Raw genomic sequence first — 19135 nt, forward strand, 5'->3', positions numbered from 1 at the left:
GATAGCTGGTTGCTTTATAGTTAAGTTATTGACTGAACTATACAAGGTTCCCTTTTACAGTTCTTAAATGCTGATGGGATTTTCGTTTGACGTGAATTAAAAGTCTGAACATTGGCTTCACTTTTAAGATGGAGTTTTCGCTTGTTCGCTTTGCCCACAATATGTGTGAGTATATTCAACCTCCCTCCAGAACGTGTGCCTGTAAATTTGATATTTTGTCTGGAATTGCTGTAGTAACTGTCACTGTCCATTTTTCATACGTTTCAGGTGGCCATCCTAGCCCAAATTGAATGTAGTACCAGTCATCGTGAAATCACTGTTTCATCCCTGGAATTAAACAGCTACTTCGCCAGAAAAAACATGACTTGAAGCTGAAGAATAGACAGAGCAGGTTGTGGGGCACTTTCCAGCTCCTAACCCCCTGAGCGGCCACGGCAACATCACCCAGTCACGGATCCCGTGCATCTGTCCTTTCTGCCCGCTACTAGTGGCTGCGTGTAGATAAGGAAACACTCGGCACAGCATGCACAATCACTGCACTCGGGCAGGCGCACTGACACCCTGTGACGTCGGCGCGCAGCAGACACGTCACGCGGGCCACGCCCTCTCATTCCCCTGACCGTGGTACACCACACGCACGCTACTATGGGTTAGGGCAGACCAGCCCGCGAGTATCGGCGGCAGCGGCAGCAGCGGCAGCAGCAGGGGTGGTGGCTTTGCCATGGGGTGCTGACGGGCGACCCCGCCTGGCAGTAGGAGGCACTGCGAGGGTCAGGAGGTGGAGCGGCACAAGCACGCACGGGTTGGATTGTTTTGTTTGAGCCGGAGAAGAGGCTGCAGAAGCGGCGGGTCCCCTGGAGCTCAGGAGCAGAGATGATCGCGGAGCTGCTGTGCAGCGCCCTAGGGCTCGCCCTCTACCTCAACACTCTCGGCGCCGACTTTTGCTACGATGACAGGTGAGAGTCCCGACTCCCCGGCATATAGCAGTGCCAGGTGGTGCTGCCCCAGCTACCCTTCATTCAGTACTGTTCCATCCTCCTTCCCACAGGACACATGCAGAACTCCAGTGGCTTCCTCGCACTGGAGACCCATCTTCACGTCAATCTACCTCTCGGCGATGTTGATTTACGCCCCCCCCCCCCCCCCCCCCCCCGCCATGCAGCAAACACATGTGCATGATCTCTGAGTGAAATTCATTGTGTGAGCTCCGGGTATTGCTCTTCACTTCCGAGTTATACATGGAACATTTTTTTTTGTTTGTTCAACTTTGGCCCTTTCAGACAACATATAACTTAACTGGATGCGAGGTTTGCTTTTTACCACACTCGATTGGCTCTGCGCATTTTAATGTAACAAGTATTTTAGACCACAACCCTCACATGCCACACACATGGGCATTGGTACATTTAGACCCAGGTGTTCTATTTATCCTGCGCTGATGTTGAGTGCGTTCACATGACACGTCGGTCATGTTTTCTTTTTACTAATAAGGCGGGAGCAAAGGGCAGACGGCCTGGTTGAGGATCTGCATATTGATGCGCTTTCGGTGGGCACACATTTTGGCGAACAACTCCCTACTGGCCACGCCGTGTGCTTCTGTCAATGGAGTCTTCATCTGGTCCTTTCTTTGGTACTTTCCAAACTACTTTTTAGCCAAAAGTACCAGCAAAGTGTCTTCCTTTTTATAATCCTCCAATCTTTATTCTAGTCCAGTGCGTAAAGCAAAGGAAGGCCAGAGTTGATTTGCACGTTTAATTCCCCGCTCTTTAGTCTCCTGGGAGCTTCTCAAACCTGAGGCCATTAATGAGAATGTTGGTAGGGACGAGCTGGAGACAGAGGAGGGTCGCTGTTAGAGCTCTCGGGCAGATCAACAGAGTAAATGGGCGTGGCGACCCCCCTCCCCCATTGCTCTCAAAATGTACCTTGAAACGGTTTGCCATCCCACAGAACGCAAACATATCTCCCTTAGTGTGTAACCTGTTTGCCATATACTTTCAATACAGCGGTGACAAAAGCAAGGTCCTGCCTTGCATTGTTTTACATGCAGCATGGCATACAAGATTACACCCATGAAGCAATCATAGGGAGAGTTTGAGTTCTGTTTGAAGTCTAATTTGCAGAATGCAGTTCACGCTTGCACAAGTGCATTGCACATTGAAATGGAAGCTTCTCCATACGTTTGTAGCAAAGTGTCCCAGTGTGGACATTTTGTGCAATGGCACGTCTCTCAACCTGTTGTCCCGCCTCCCCTAAGAATGTGGCGTGGCACTCCATCGACCTCACGTTTAAAAAAAAAAAAAGCCATTTATTTTAAAAGTACCCGATCCATTACAGGACTAAACTCTCCCTGCTATCCCCTAGGCAACGGGTGATGGGCCTCCTGTCAGAAAGGAGGAACGGTGCTGTCACCCTATTTTGTTCCTAGGTTCGTATCCTTCCTGCCATGAAAGAGAGCAGGCCCTTTCGATAAACACATATATTCATTGCAATGTCAATTTCCCCTCAACATTTTATTTGAGCAGTGTGCAGATGTGACTGTATACTTGGGAGAATCGTTCCCATCCCTTGTCACCCTGTTAATGGGTATTCTGATGAAATTCAAGTCACATCCCACTTTACAGAAGCCCAATTCTAGTAGTCGCTCTTACCCAGTTGGCGAGTTGGGCATTGATGGGTGGCTTGCCCTTTGGCAGTGCTGAGTGGGTTGGGAGCCTGAGGGCAGTATAATGCATACTAGCCGTTACATGTCTTTTTTTCAATTGTAAATATTCAAAACTTTGTATTTACCTTCTTTTATTATTATTATTTGTGTATTTATTGGGCGTAGACTTAGCTTCGAGATCCACCTTCTTTGTGTGCCCTTTGTGTAATTTAGCCAGCTATATCGATATGATCCTTTTTGTAAGAAGGCTATGACCACTCGTTCACGGTGTAGTTGCTTAGATGTCCCAATGGGGAAGAGCAATGATGTTGGTTGTACTGATTTTTGCCATGTAATGATTTTCAACTGCTGGCGTGTGACGTGTCTATTGTTTTTGACACATACGCTATAAACCATTTACAGAAACAGATGGTTAGTGTGGAAGACCACCAATTATCAGATCTGGTTGGCAGATTGTACTACACACAACGCTTGCAATATTGAGGTCTGCAGATTGGAAGCATGCTGTTGGAAAGGCCTCCTCGCAACTTGGGTATTTTTAGTCCATGTAGGGTGAGTGGCCAGTTCTCAAAGTACCTCGAGAATTTAAGAAAATGCCAATAGCATTTGCTACGGGATTATAGTACTGCTGCTTCGAGGTGCAGGTCTTCTGTATTTTCCTTTTGCCCAGTTCTCAGGTGAACATAGGCTGTTAACAGAATCTTGTCGGTGCCATGGAACGTGTACTCTCATTTAGGAGAATCGTAGAAAGTGCTTTTATTTTTTTCTAAAATGTACTTTCTGTTCTTTAAATTCAACCCGTCAGCTCCTCAACTTGTTTACTGTTCGCTGTTGGTACCGTTCACAATGTTGCTTACGATATGTGTGCGTTTTTTTTTTTTTTTAATTCATGTTGCCCTCTTCTGGATCTCTGGAAATTGTACCGTGTTTTAATAATGTGCTTGAAATGGGTGGGGAAGGGCCCAATAGTTCGAGAGTGTGGTTTCCACCCAGCGTTCACCTGCTTGGTGAGTCCACTGCCTCCTTATCTCTTTCTTTTGCCCTTTGCTTCCATGAGCCCCCTTCCTATCACACACTTCGAATAGCTAACGAGTGCAGAGCTGTGTCGTCCAAGAAACAAGTATCGATTTGTGTTGAATTGTGTTGTGCTTCTGCGACTCCCCTTCCACCTCCTCCCCGCCACCCAGTGCGCCACTGTTTAGAAACTGATGAAAAGGTCTGTTGTTCATTAGGCACAATTCCAGTGTGTGCCTTTTCCTGTGACTTAATCGCATCACAATTGAGGCAGATGCATAATTAAAAATGTATCGCAGCAGAGGCGCGCGCCTGACTGGACATGTTAATCGTCCCGGGATGTGCTGTGTGCTCCATTGAAATGAAACCCTCCTAAAGGGCGAGCAGACATTTTCTTGACAGCTTTTCTGCAGCCTCTCTCTGCTGTGGGCAGCGAGTGGTCCCTCGGGTTGAAGTTAGCCGGATCCCGGAATGCAATGAGCGGGGCTAATGCTGGGAGAAAAGGCCCGACTGTATCACGTGTGTGTCTGCCAGGCAAAGTGGTAGTATCCCAAAATGGTGTTTCCCCCTTTTTTCAAATTATTTTGACAGCTGTGGCTGTAAAAGTGTTTTATAACGCAGAGGTAAAACAACAGTAATAAAAGCCACTGATACATGTTCCTAGTAAGTTGAGCCTCGTTGCTTTTGTCAGGAAGTGTAAATTTCACGCACACGATTACTGCAGTCCTACACCAAAGAACGATGCACCCCTGAGTTTAAAATGAATTTAAAAAAAAGAAGCTTTTAGACACTTAAGTGCACAGGGGGGGGGGGGCGGTGAGGAAAGAAAGTGTCTTGGGAAAGAGCCAGTCTTTTCGAAAGTCCATTTTTTCTTTTTAGGTCTTTGAGCACTCTATGTGCTCCAAATGTTCTTTTCCAAACTATTTTGAAGATCTCTGTGAATCTTGCACCACTCTAGTTGCTCTTGGTCCATTTCATAGCTCAGACAACACACCTGCCCGCTTAATGGCTCAATGGCAACACCCGGCTGCACTTCTTCTGCGTTAAAACATTGTTTTTCTGCAACCGCCCAGATGTGATTTGTAGTTCTTTCTGCTCACTGATTAATTCTCTGACCTATACCTAATTTCTCTCTATTAGTAACTGGATGAATACATAATAGAATGAGTCCCTCTAGGGGGTGGAAAGCTTGATAATAGGAGCCGACTATTTAAAAAATGATCGGATCCTTTGGTTTGATTGCATCTGTAGTTTCATAATTGTTTACAGTATCAAGCATGAAACATTGAGGCATGTCGCCAGGGAGCAGGTGCAAATAATTCTGCTGGGATATTGGGAGACCCTGCCTCTAACTGACCTGCACTTGGCTTGTCCTCAGATCCCCCCAGCCTTTCAGAGGCCCAGACCTGTTGAGTGCTCCCCCGTTTCATTATAGAGCAGCCTGTCTCACCTTTTCGTTACCACCTGTCTATACCACCATCCATATAGTACCGCCAGAGTATTGGATTGTACTTTCAAGAAAGGATTCATAGAAGGGGGTGATTCTGGATTTATACCTCCTAAAATGGGAGACAGACATTATTGATTTTCTTGGGGCCTGCTTGATGTTTTTAGAAGCAAGTCACATCTGTTTGATTTAAAGTGGTATTATGTTGCATAATGCAAATTATCTCTGTGCATGTTGTGGCTGACATTTGTTCTCTTTTGTTGGCCTTGAGACACTGAACTCTGAGCCATAATAATAGAAGAGTATTCGTATTGTGCAGTGTTTTGATTTTTTTCTTTCTTTCTTGAAGGCTTATCTTTGGGCGTTGTCCAACCCATTTATTCCGTAATAGTCCTGAGTTACTATCGGACACTCTTTGAACCCAACATGAATTGACCCATCTTCATGTAGTTTGTCTAACTGTTTGATAACGAGACATACGAAAAGATCTCTGTCTGGGGATCCAGGAAAAGATCTCTGTCTGGGGAACAACTCAATTTTGCTTTACGTTTATTGGGGCTATGTTTTTTTTATTTTTTCTTATGTGCTCATACTTTTTACTGGAAATCAAAGGTGTAAGCTATGTTGCACATTGGTCACCTGTTTTAGCAGGAAGTGACATGACGCACGCTGTAAGGGGGCGGTTCTTGTGACATACGTTTGCCTGCATTGTATTTCTGGCGTGTACCAGTGGCACTGGGTTTAAAGTATGGAGAAAAAAAGACAGGAGTTCCCCTCTTACATTGTTGTTTACCCATGTCGTTTGCAAGACCTGATACTGTCCCCAGCCCCAATATCGTTTTCACTTAGAAATTCTACGTCCCCCATTATTTTGATGATTTTTTTTCTTTTCTCTTTCTTTTTCTTCCTGAGATTGTTTAAGGTCCTGCATGTTAAGTGAACCAGCTTAGGTCTTTATCGTGAAGTCGAGATTGTGCACGACAATTGTGAACTCATACAAATGACCGGTCCAACAGACATTGAATGTAGGCCACGTTTTTAAGTTGAGGGCGAAGTGTTGACTCGCAATATCGCAAATCATCCTGCATGGGCAGGTCTTTGACCATCCTGGCTAATATTGTTTTTCTGATGTACAATTGAAGAAACTGCCCCCTTCTAATCCCCTTTTTGTATATAAAGCTGCAGAATCCCAAAATAACAGAACGAGGACGCCATATTTATTTATTTGTTGTGTTCTACCAGGTTTTGCATGTCTGTAAAATTAAAGGTTTTTCACAATTTAGTGACCCTCCTTCCACCAACCGTTGCTACCTGTATTTTACAAAATCTGTTTCTATGTAATGGTACATTCTTTGATACAAAAATACACGGCTTCACCAACTGCGCTGCTATCACTGTCTTCATGCCATGGGGAGTCTGACTGCCACACTGACCAACCCGGGTTTGTGTACTTGCTACAAAACAGAGTATGGCTTTCCCAAAACTCCGATATACGATTGCGAGGTGCGCGGTGGGAGGTGGGCAAGATACATTGCACAGATCCCCCTCCTGCGGTTGATAAAACAATCATTGGTTAGTAAGGATATTAGACCATTTTCATGGTGTGGATTAATTATGTGCGCTACGGAGTGACTGTGTTTGCGGTTGGCCTCTTGTAAAAACAACAGCGAATAAAGAAATGGGCTGTCTTGAATTGACTTATTCCATAGTCCCTGTTTACGGTGGTCTCTACAGCTAAGTAATCATGTATTAGTATAGATGTTGAATAAGTTAGGCAAAGAAGAAAAGTCCCAAGCCATTTTGTGCCATATAAAGCAGAGACTGCGGCCCAAGCTCTTTTATTTAGACAGTCCGAGATGACAAGAAATGTTTTTCCTGGGGCAGTCTATCTCCTATCACTATGACAGAAATGAGTAGCCCGTGGGTGGGCGTGCTTTGTGGAAGGGCTCTTTTTGTTTTGGGGAACTGACACTGCCCGCAAGACCATGCCCTAGACTAGTATCCTTATCCTAGAGCAGCAAGAGGACACGATGGAATTGTACCTTGATTGCAGGAGTTTTGCTTTGGGTCTGTAGGTGTTTACTTACTCGCTAGTGAATCATCATCAAATTGACCTGTTGTGATGGCACAACCAAAATATTGTGATACAGTTGGGATTAAACAGCTGCAGGATTACATGACCTTTTTCTTCTAATATGTAAAATGTGTTTGCGTTGATATTATACCCTGATGCCCAGCGACGAACACTCAAGGTGAACCTGTGAGCTATTTGGGCACAACAGGGCTCGAGTCCTAAAAGTGGGGGGTGGGGGGGGGCGCTCTGATGCCAGCATTCTTCAGTGGCGTCATATGAAGTGAACATTTCTTTACATTAAACATGGACATTTCATTCAACTATGCCTTCACAGTTAAAGAATGTGCACGGGACAAACATCTGGGTAATTATAAAACATACACGGCTTTTTGTTAATAAACTATGTCCCCTATGACAGAATGTCAATATGAGCCCATTTTCCAGCGTCATGTTATGCAATTCGAGTGGCCTTGTGGTTAAACCTTTTGCCTTACAACCACACGACCAGGGTTCGAATCACACACGAAGTGTCCCCCTCACAAAAAAAAGTGTGCTGACACCAACCACCTGTGGTCCCTCATCTTGGGCACAGCTTCACTTCCCTCCTGCTGCGTCAGTAACGCCCTGAATGAAGCCGTGTGCCTAAAATGCTGTATTTATCATTATAATTGTTCTTTTACAACGTGATTGGTTTCTAAGCGCGGGATCGGGATTCGAAACTGTGTTGTGCTGCCTGAGTTGTCTTGCTTCCAAGACTAACGCGTTGCCTCTGAGATAAACCCCCCGCCCCCCACACACTTTTTTTTTGTCGCCCTGTGTCTGGCTACCTGAGCGTTCCAGTGAGGAGCGCCCTTTGTAGTTCAATAGCCCAGTTATGATTCTTTCCTGAAGAAGATGGCCTCGTGAAAGGTTTAGTCCCGCTGCTGCACGAGGTCATGCCGAGCTTCGCTGCCTGCAGCCTGCACTGGAAATGTTGACCCTGCACTCCCAGATGGGTGAGCCTGCGCGTGTAATGACAGAATTAGGCCCGCCCTCTGACCTTTCGACCGGCTAATAGTGCCACTCGTTAACGCCGTGCTAACTACTCTCCTTCCAATGCCAAGCCCCTGTTCCTTCTTGCTGGGAAACTTCAGGCGTTATCTGTGCTGACAAATGATCCCGATTATTTGAAGTGTGTAAATGTGGCCTGGTCTCTGCTGCTAGTTTCATCTCGGCCGAAATAGAAGCAATTGATTTTAAACTGCTGGCTTAGTTTACGATCTCGTGTAATGCATTTATTTAAACTATGGATGTGTCCTGATTGCAAGTTGATCGTTTGTACAGAAAGTTGTTGCTTTTTCACTCACACACTACACGTCTTTTTTTATTTATTGAACCTGTTTAGGTGCTTTCTACAAGTTAGAGTAAGCGCGCATCCGTGGATTCCCAGCTTTTGTAACTCACAGCTTGAAGTGTTCATGGAAGGAGCGGGTATGCTGCCAGCCTTGTGCATGCAGTGCGTTTCTCTGCTTAGCGGGGGCACCCCATTGCCGCAACCCTCCCCTCCTCCCACACCCTGTCCCCGGCAAAGATGTATTTACTGGAATAACAACAACATAACACACTTTTAAAGTTGGAAATCTTAATGCCACAGCAGCTTTATTTGCATAAAGTCAAGGAATTATTTTGCAGGCGATCCGTGAATTCACCACACCACAGGTTCTTCTACGCTGTGTGAGGCTTCCTAGGTATGACCACCCCCCCCACCGTTAGCGTCATCCGGGGGACGCCTCAGGTTGAGTCCAGCCCTTGCTACCAGCTTCTCTCTACCCATGGCCATTTGATTTGTTGCTTGCATTGCAGTTCTTGACACTTCGCCCTTGGTCTAAGATACCTGTTTCTAAACCCCCTGACACACACCCGGTGTCCCCATATCCTGGTCCTAGCTAGACAGGCAGCCACTCTGGTGCCCAACTCTACGTAGGTTCCTATACAGACACCACCTTTCCGGTGCCCAACTATCACGTCCCTGCCTATACAGCCATGTGATGCCCAGCTACCCTAGAGCATATTTCAACTCTACTCTGATCTCCCTTCTGTCTCCAACATTCCTCCTTCTACCCCGCTCCTCCCCTCTCCCGGTTCCCTTCTCTTGTTGCCGGCCACCCACGTTTTTTCCCACTTACAGTACACGTCTTTTTTTATTTATTGAACATGTTTTAGGTGCTTTCTACAAGTTAGAGTAAGCTCGCATCCGTGGATTCCCAGCTTTTGTAACTCACAGCTTGAAGTGTTCATGGAAGGAACGGGAATTCTGCCAGCCTTGTGCATGCAGTGCGTTTCTCTGCTTTCTGGCTGGATTGTGTTTCTGAAAGAGTGTCTAGAAATGTTAACAATAGTTCACGTTGGGCCATTTAATAGCAGCAAGTTTGCAACTCTTTGAAAGACACACGCTGTGGCAGCATTTCAGTATTTACTTCTAATTCAATTCATGGAATAAGTCTATGTCACCAGTGGATCATCTTCCTGCGTATAAAGCAGTACTAATATGGCGCTTGAGGGGAATTGCAATGAAGCAGGTCTACAAGGCACAGAAGAATGAATTGGAAAAAGGTGCACTTGGTAAGAGTAAAATGGTCAGGGGGCAAAATCGAAGTTGCAAGCTACTCGCCACCTCAATTCTATACATACTCACAGCATACCCTTTCTAACTCGCCGAGAGACAATTATCACTAACCAATGACTAGTGTGCAGTGCACATTTTGCACCCTGATTTGGTTAACCAAGTAGGTATTCTACCCGTGTAAGAATACCATTGATTAATGCCTGATGTTACTTTACTTATGACTAAAACATGGGTTCTCCATAAGGAGAAGCTGTTTCTGGATCTCCGTTCTGCAAAACTATGGGGGGTGCTTCATGGAATGGGAATTTTCTGGGGTGTAGTTGGGAGCACTCTGGCCTTGCATCACACAAGCACAGTATGTGTTGGATTTGGGCTGCATGGAAGAACACTGGTGTGTTTCCCATCTCAAGCGAGGTGTAAGCCAGGGCTGCAGTCGTGCCCCTGTGCTCTTTATCTTGTACATCACTGGGTTGATTCTTTACATCATTGAACATCTGCTGTTCCCAAAAGTAAGGGTAGGGCGACACAAACCCTGATGTTTGCAGACCCATGTGCTAATGCAGCCTAAATTGATTTGACTGTAAAGAAGTTGTTGTACGCCTTTTCCAGGTTCTGCAGTGATATGCACTTGGTCAACAATCGTGACAAATCTTAAATAATGGCAGTGGGATGCAGGAGTGAGCACAAACCGTTCTTCCTTGGCAATAATAATTTCGACTGAATTAATACTTTTGTAGTGATAACTTATCAAGTGGGAGGAACTCTTTGTGCTATGGCCCAGATAAAGAGAAGCCAATTGTCTGAAGCAATATTGACCATGGATGGCTCTATGGGGAGTACTTCATTTAAAAGTGCCAGTCAAGGATTATGAAGAAAAAAACATGTGCTACGTGGTGCCAAAGTTGGGGGCTTAATATAGGCTCTAGATTTCACACTAGGGAGAATATCTTCCTAAAAAGGATGCTGTGATAACCTCTATGGCTAACATTACCCATAATGAGGCAAGCTGTGAGTAGACTAGCGTTGCGTTTCTTTTTAAAGGGAGGGAGGCCTGGATTTATATCTGGAAACGGGGGAGGGCGGGTAGGAGTAGGTAACTAACTTTGGAAGAATTGATAGCATACCAGGTGTTACTTTAAAAAAAAAAGTGATTTGTGCTTATAAGAAACTCTGGGGTTTGCAAGGGAGGCTAAATGCCAAACAATTTCTTAGTACCTGCGTGATTGCTGAGAGAATGGTGAAGGGAGGATTCCTCCATCACAACAGTGGTTAGATATATGGAAATTAATTAAACAGTCAAGTCCCAAACCTATCTTGATATAAGTTACAGTTGCTCATCATAGAAAACTGTTGACTAAGCTGAGATTGAACCAACTACAGCTCTGGAGCAATATAACTAAAAGGAATGAGACTGCCAATTGTATTGTATTTCCTATAAATACTTTTCTGATTTGGAGATGACTGAAAATGTTATACGGATTAATTAAATGATGTATTTAAAGGATCTTTTGAGGACAAATTAAGCACATCTAGTCTGAGAAATAATTATAATGATCTTTTGAAGATTATTCAAGAAGATAAATCAAGCAGACTAATGATTAAGTGGGCACCAACTGATAGGGTATCAATTGAGAGAATCGATATATATACATGAATATTAACTGTTGACAAACTGATAGAATATGTAAACTATATCATTCAAAAAAAATTATTAGAGGAGAAGCCAAGGACAAAGCAATATGAAAGTCAAAAATTTAAATGAGAACGCACTTTCAACAATCGGAGGAGTGAATAAGAAAACTCATCTTTTGGAATCAAACCCTTTTTTTTTTAATTTTTGTTTTTATTTTTTTTAGTCAAATAAAGACTTTCTTTCTGAATATCATGTGAATAAACAAACCTTTTTATTTATTTGCATTCATTGGCGCATCCCATAATCTTCATATTGGGTAATATCTATTTTGGGCAGATGCAATATCGAATTGGGATATGACCTGCGACAAAACCATCCCAAAAAAATAGTAATTTAGCAGCACAGGACAGCCAACGTCTGCAATACATTTTCACTTGGCTGAAAATGTAAACCACTTTTACTTTATCTTTGTGTACATGGTACTGAGATTATCGAACGAGATGGCTGGTCCCATTGTTTTGAGAATTGGGATGTGCCACCTATAGAGATCCAGTGTGCCCATTTATAAAACGTAAAAAAGGATTGCCGATCTTTCGACTTGTGATTTTTGTGAAGAAAACTTGCACATGATGTTGTATTAGATACACTAAACTGAGTTACAGCATTGCATGGTGTAATTTGTAGGCCCCAGAGGCCTAAACGCTAGTCTTTGTGCAATATATAGAAGTATGATGTTTAGGCCCTATAAGTGGTAAATATTGTCCATTATTTTTACTTACTAATGTTGTTTTGTTGTAGTTTTACTGCTGATTTATAAGGGAGAGACGAAATTAACTGTACTGTCATTTATATTGTCGGTATACACTTGTGCTCTTCCTTTTTTGAGGAGGGATTTTTATGTTTCTTATATTATTTATATTCTTTTTCGGTTGTATAGGCAAAGTAAAGTTTTTCTTCTCTCTCGTTTGGTAACCCTACTCTAAGCCCATCTAAATGACATTGCCCTAATTCCCAGAGCTAATTTGCATGCTTGTTTCACCAACTTGTTAGGACATTTTCTGCATTTACTTCAAATTCTCAACTTGTTATGGAGAGTGGGGGGGAATAAAGGGGACTGCAGCATGAAGTGTAGTAGAATATTAATTTCATCCACCTGCCCCCCCACCCCCTGATCCTGTGTTCACGCATTGAAAAAGGTTTTATGTTGGCCCTCTCCTGAAGAACTGATGTGGTCTAATGGCTAAATTGTTGCCGTTGGAAATTGAAGACCTATGTCCTAAGCCTACCTTTTTCTTGCACTTGACAAAAAGTGTGACTTTGGGGCATTGTTTCCAGCGACCTTTTCCTCAAACTGTAAACCTTTCCCACCCCGTCTATTGAGCCTTTTGCAATTCCAGGAATTGAACCAAGAATTTGTCGAGCAGGGGCAGGAGGTAGAAGCAACTATTGGGTATCATGAATCGCAATGCAATTCGCACACGGGCTGTGAACTACAATCCTTTCTTCCTAAGTGTCAGCATTTTGGCTTCATTATCTTCTCAATGCGTCTTAATGCTCCTTTTATTCACCCTTCCAAACTGGCATCTTTAATGTCACATGGGTATGGCACCTTTAATGCCACATGGGTATGTTTGTATGGCAACAGCTGCCTTGGGAAGTCAGAAGTAGTTCTGGTGTCAAAGCATTCAGTCTCCACTTGGTTGCTAAATAGCTGCCAGCAGTTTCGGATCGTGATTCTCGACCTGGGGCCTGCACATGCTGCTTGTGGAGCACTTCTTGTTATATCGGCCCCGGCTAAAGTAAACTTTCACTGTAAATGCTCCTCTTGGTGGCGGGCAGATTAAAAAGGTGCAGTGCAAAGATCAATCAAGGCGCACAGCCCACATTTTGTCTGCGTTTCCAGCTCGTCTGCCTTCTGGGCTTTTGTTTGGAATTTGAATGTGCGCTTTGAAATGGTTACAACTTCTGCCTTGGCTTGGACTCCCGGGTGAACACGTTTTGAAAATGGCATTTTGGAGGATGGGCCTGTTGGGTATTGGTGGCTGTAGCAAGCAGAACATGTATTTTTTTTTTATTTTTTTTTTTTTGTATAGTTTTCAAAGGGATGGTTTTGGTTTACCATGCTTTATTTTTCTAGCTGATTGCTTTGTAGAATGTATAATGCTTTGTAGAATGTATAATACTTGTATGCCCATTTTAAATGCAAACTAAAATCTGACTAAATTCTGAAAACGAATCATCAATCATACACAACTGCTGAACATTTCCGCGCACTCAAAGTAGGCCAAGCGTATGCTAATGTCTCCCAGGCCGCAAGATCAGTTAATCCAGCGAGTGACCCAAATTTGTGCTTTGGTGAGTGAGCGTGCTAGTTGTTTGCCATCTGCCTCTCAGTTGACCCGTGTGTGCTTTGCCTTTATTTGTAACTATTAATGTGCAATGCGCGCTTTTTGTTCAATCCTAATGTTCCCCTGGGGTGAATCTGAAATCCCTGGTACCGTACCGAGTTTGGAAAATCTGAGAGCTTGTAAAATTCGAGGAACTTTGTGGATTTATTTCTGTATAGATCCAGTTATCGTGAATGTATAACATTGGGCTGTGGCAGCAGCACCCAAATCCAAAGAAATCTGCTCGCTGTATCTGAATAAAGCAGGTCGTTGTCTGTTTTCTTATGGTTCACTTGGGCAATGGCGACTGTGGAGTGGTTCGGTTGAAACTGTTTGCGGTCAGTGTGAGTTCTGATGCGTTCTCCTTCAAAAGGTATATTTGCTTTTTCTGCTCCTGATTTATACGATGCATGGCTTAATCTGTAGATGTAGCTCAAAGAGTGTAAGTAAAGCAGAGTGTGTAACACCGTTTGAGTTGACCCCGTTGCGTTTCTGAGGATATCGAACGGCTCATAACATTTATTTGGAGTGGAAATAAGATGTTTGTCCAGCATCCCATGTTGTCGTTAGCCGTGTCCCTGCTTCGGTGGCACCATGGACATACTTTTGAATTAGACGTTTGTATTCAGCTAATATTTTTCTTTCTCTGTAAAATAAATGTTTTGCCAGAGGTTCTATCTATCACGTGTGTCAGACCTCTTGATTGGAAATGTATCCGGTGAAATGATAGTGCCTATCAATCTCTGAAGCTGCTTTAATTTATGTTGATAGGGTTCTCTGAATTCTACAGTAACTTAACTTCAAAGTGTGACGCGTCACTTCATGTCTAGTGAATGGGGAGGTGTCCTTGTGCGGAGTCATTGTCGAAATTAACTGGACCGAGCGGCACTTTGGGAGGTCTTGATCTCTGCCTAGCTGTCACACTTGAATCTATATTTGCCCACAATGGCTGTACAGTGGAGGAAGCCATCACCCTTGTGTCCATGCTCATATCAGTCTGCAGCAGTGCCTGCAAATCCGCCACAGAGCATGTATGTACAATGGTTGTGGGGAGATCTGCAGTTCGCTGACTTGGCTGTCATAATAGGATTCCTAGTAGATGCTTCTTAGAATTAAATCAACACCTGTTTCATATTGAAATCAAACCTTGTCTATGCATGATTTGAAGCAACTGTGATTATTCATGGGTAATGGTTATTGAAACAATAAACGTTTTTTTTTTTTACTCCCCTAAAAAAGAAAGTCTGGTTCCCATAAACTTGCCACTAAGTCCATGATAGTGGTGCTTTGGGTACAGTAGGAGAAATACAATGTTTCCCGTGATTCCTTACATGTATGCAGCTTTGCATGGAAAGGTCTCCAGGACTACAATGAAGCTAGAAATGATGCATCCTCTTATAGCTATTCCTTTAAAAGATAAACAAATTAGCAACCCAAGCAATATCTTAGACTGCATCAAAACTCGACGCACAGAAAATAGTCTATCAAAATCAACAATGGAGAAAGGAGTACAAAAGCAAGCTATCCGATTTCATAGCTAGTCCCGAGACTAGTTTTATTTTTAAGTTGCTAATCACTGGTTCGGACATGTGGCACTTTTCTCTTGTCACTTACCAGTTTGACTTTTGCATTGGCATTCGTTTGTTTTAGTTGTTGCAAAACTGTGCATACCTTAATGTCCATGTAAGGGTATTGCCCAGAAATAGGCTTTCCACCAATGTGTCCTTTGAAAATTGAACTTGTTTCTGTTAGGAGGCCTAGATGGTACTCCAGTATTCTAGCCTTTGGACAAAGCGGGTTGGCAGCCGAGATAGACTGCTTTGTTTTCATGCTCCTAATAGTTTACATATCCTAGCGTTCCCATCTTCCTTTCGGGGTGAACAGCTGCTTAGAGTGCCCCACAAATCTGTGTGGAGTACGTAGACTGGCACGTGCCCACTATTCCCCAGTGGCGTTGCGATTTCAGGGACCCGCTGTGCTGGACAGGGCCATCAGTTTATTGAAGATCAGTGAAGGACCTTCTGGTCTAGACTTTGCAGGAGCTGCATGTGATGCCTCTCGGTCTCCAGAAGGATATAGAGCCACTTGAACCACCACCACCACCACCACCACCACCACCTCCTCCTCCTCCTCCTGCTGCAGAGTACGTGGAGTAGTGGCAGTGACGCCCTAGTCTCCAGATCTAAAATCCCTGTCACACAGTTGATGGTGATAATTTGTACAACTCGGGTGGATGGGATTATGCAATTGCTTCGCTAGTGTCCTCTTTTTCTATAGGGATTATTTTATATGTTTGGAGAGATTGAATGAAAAATCACAAGCGGTTCAGGTTGAACCATAGACTGCTAAGGAGTGTTCCTTTGCATATTTTTCACACACTCCAATTCCTTACGTTTGCTGAATGTAGCGCAGATGTGTCTGCCCAACTCGCACTTTTTGGGTTGAAATCCTAGCAACGACTCTACCTTTCATCCTTTCGATGCTCAATGAAATGAGTGCTCCTATGTTGGGTGGGGTCCTACCTAAGATTTCATGTATTTGTTAGGAAGTGTTGTCATCTAATGCCACTGCACTGCTTCCTCGGGGTGGGCGTGTGCCCCCAGATTTTGGTGGTTCAGCCAGACAGTAGTTCCGTGTGAATTGATTTGATGTGACTGTCAGGGTTGTAATGTTAGCAAGTTTTTCTCGATTTAACGAACTCGGCAAACTGACCTGTGACTGGACTGAGGAGTGTGTTGAATCCTGTAGGAACTAGTTCCGGTCTCGCTACAGCCATCAGTGGAACCCCCTCGTTTTCACAAAGCTTGCTGACGGGGACCCAAACTGGGTTCACACTTGAAAAGAGTGTGCATTTTTTAAAAAAAACTGCTCGAGGCTTTGGGGTTTGTGTTGCCTGCACTAGGCTTCTGACGGGCTCGGGAGAGAGACCCCCCTCTGGGTTGCACTGTGGATGCGCGCCCTGCTCCTCCGAAGAGCCGGGCCGGGCTGGGCTGCCTGTCCCGATGCGCATATGCACGTGGAGAGCCCGGTGTGCACTCTGCTTGTATACGTGAACGTGTATTTGTGTATTCACTGCCTCCCGAGTACGTTCCTAATGTCATACATTCACGAATGCAGCTTAATGAAAGGTAGCTTAATAAAATAAACGCCGTTGAGTGCGTGGCCCAAACACTTGCCTGGTGTCAGCACATGTTTGGAGAAATGAGGCTTTCCCAGACCACCTTATTCCAGTAGAGGGCGCACTGCCTCTTGAATGCATATAATTGGAGGCGATGTCCCGTCTAGATGCCTGGCTAAAAAAACGCGGAAACTTTTTTTGCCGTTTTAGAAACCCCGACGAACCATACACAAGCATTTCCTCTACTAATGTGCAATTCTTGGCACACGCAGCTTCTTCCAAAACTTTTAATTTTTGATTCGGGATAATAATTTCTACTGGGCAAACCTTTGTTTTTTCTTTTTTATGCTGCTCAACTAAAATGAGTGGTGATATATTTTTGTTTTCATACAGCACTTCGTATCGACAAGTAACATCTGTTTCTACCGTTTTGAAATCATTAAAGGTGCATCATTTATCGTCCCGGTAAGTCGTGGCTGCCAGGATTCTAACCTGTAAATTGCATAGTTCTCGACAGTGACTGTTTAACTGTCTGAGCCTTCAGGCTGCCATCTGTCACCCCCAATCGAGAACGTGTTGGTAGTAGTTTGACTTGCTGCATTCATCTCGCGCACTCGTGTTCACGTTGCTGGCTTGCAGCCTGGCAGGTTGCCTCCCTGCTCCTGTGAGGTGGCTTTGCTGTGGCACAAAGCTCAGAGCTGGTAAAAGAGCGCGCCACAACTCCATGACGGTGACAGTCGTGTCACCCACGCAGCTCCCTGCTCGGGAGCCCTATACTGTCCGAGAGTGCACACGCTGCACGCCTGATATCGGACTATCAAACGCCTCCCCTCCTCCCCACACTGTTACCTCTAGTGGACGTGGTCATCGCATGTTACTAGATTTCTGTGTACACAGCTCCCCGTTTTTTATTACCAACAACATTCACCTCCTAAAATGTTCTAATCTTCGATCAGGCTACCTTCTGGAAGCGAATTCGCTGTCCATGTGCAGGCTTTTAAAGCCTACACACCTGCCAGGATTATCTGTGCTATGGGCAAGGATCAGCGCTTTGAAACTGTCAAAAAGCATTATAACGTAACATCTATAAACATCTATCGTGCGGTTCAAGCCACTGTACAGGGCTTTAGGTACATTTTCTTCTGAAAAATAGACATTTGTAATATTTTCAGTGTCTCGGTAGCTTTTGTGATGTTTTATTAATCCGGGTGCATTCTCTGACCTATGTTTATGGTGTTTTATGTAGCGCTAACATCAGGGACGTAATTTTACCAAAATGTCAGGGGTAGTGGAAGTGACATCACACAACCCTTCACCTGCGATGACATCACAGGAAGTGATGTAATTTGATCCTACCCCAAGTGACATCATGGGAAGCGATGGAGTGTGACCTTTCCACCCCCTGACAAAACAGGAAGAGGCATCACATAGCCTTCTTTCTAAGTAGAAAATATATGGTTACGATATCACTGTAAAGTGATATACATTTCATACAAGAATGGATCACCATATGTATCGTTAGTATTTGTGTGTATAGGCCCATATTACTATCAAAGTGAATGCAAGCAGACGTCCAAAGCCAAACGATAATGATGTGTTATTAAATAGCACTTGCCCTTCATATAGAACACATATACATACAATATCGCCAAACCTGTGTTGGTACTCTATCAACCGCAGCAAGATAAAAGACTGAGTTGAACTTGCTGGGTGTCGAGGCCGCTACCTGCAGATCACACACATTGCAGCAGCGAGCGCTGAACCCACTGAACTATCTTACCGGCTATAGTTATCAGAAAACCAGCCACTCCAGAAACAAAGATCCACAAGCTGTTGACCACAGCCCAGGAGCCTCAATTGAAAAAAAAAGATTTTTTTTTTTAGGGGTAGCAAGGGAGACCTTGGGGGTTGCAGATGTGACCCCTAAATGACATCCCTGGCTAACATTCTGCTTCAGAGTGCTTTGAAAAAGGCAAATCTCTTACAGCTGATGTAAACCGAGGGAACATCAGGAAGGGGTCTTGGCCCTCATAACTTTGCTGATGTGGAATTAACATGCCGGTATTACCGTATACCGGCACCTTTCTGCACCAGCAAAGTCCAAGTTTGCCTGTGGGGCCCCAGATATTACCTCTAGCTAAGAGTTTGAGGACAATCTGGAATTCTGCTGGCAAAAACTGTCCGTATTACCAGCG

The 19135-nt window shown here is 44.2% G+C and overlaps 1 protein-coding gene across 1 annotated transcript in view; it reads left to right on the top strand.

The window, feature by feature from the left end:
• The first annotated feature begins 605 nt into the window (after window positions 1-605).
• TMTC2 (transmembrane O-mannosyltransferase targeting cadherins 2) overlaps window positions 606-19135 on the top strand; it is a 937188-nt gene continuing 918658 nt past the window's right edge. Inside the window, exon 1 of the mRNA XM_069629317.1 lies at window positions 606-956. Coding sequence (XP_069485418.1) covers window positions 874-956 — 83 coding nt within the window. The 5' untranslated portion in view covers window positions 606-873. The remainder of the gene's footprint in view (window positions 957-19135) is intronic.

This window comes from Ambystoma mexicanum, chromosome 12 (genome assembly GCF_040938575.1).
Source record: "Ambystoma mexicanum isolate Mex_15411 chromosome 12, UKY_AmexF1_1, whole genome shotgun sequence".
In the NCBI taxonomy this organism is placed as follows: domain Eukaryota; kingdom Metazoa; phylum Chordata; class Amphibia; order Caudata; family Ambystomatidae; genus Ambystoma; species Ambystoma mexicanum.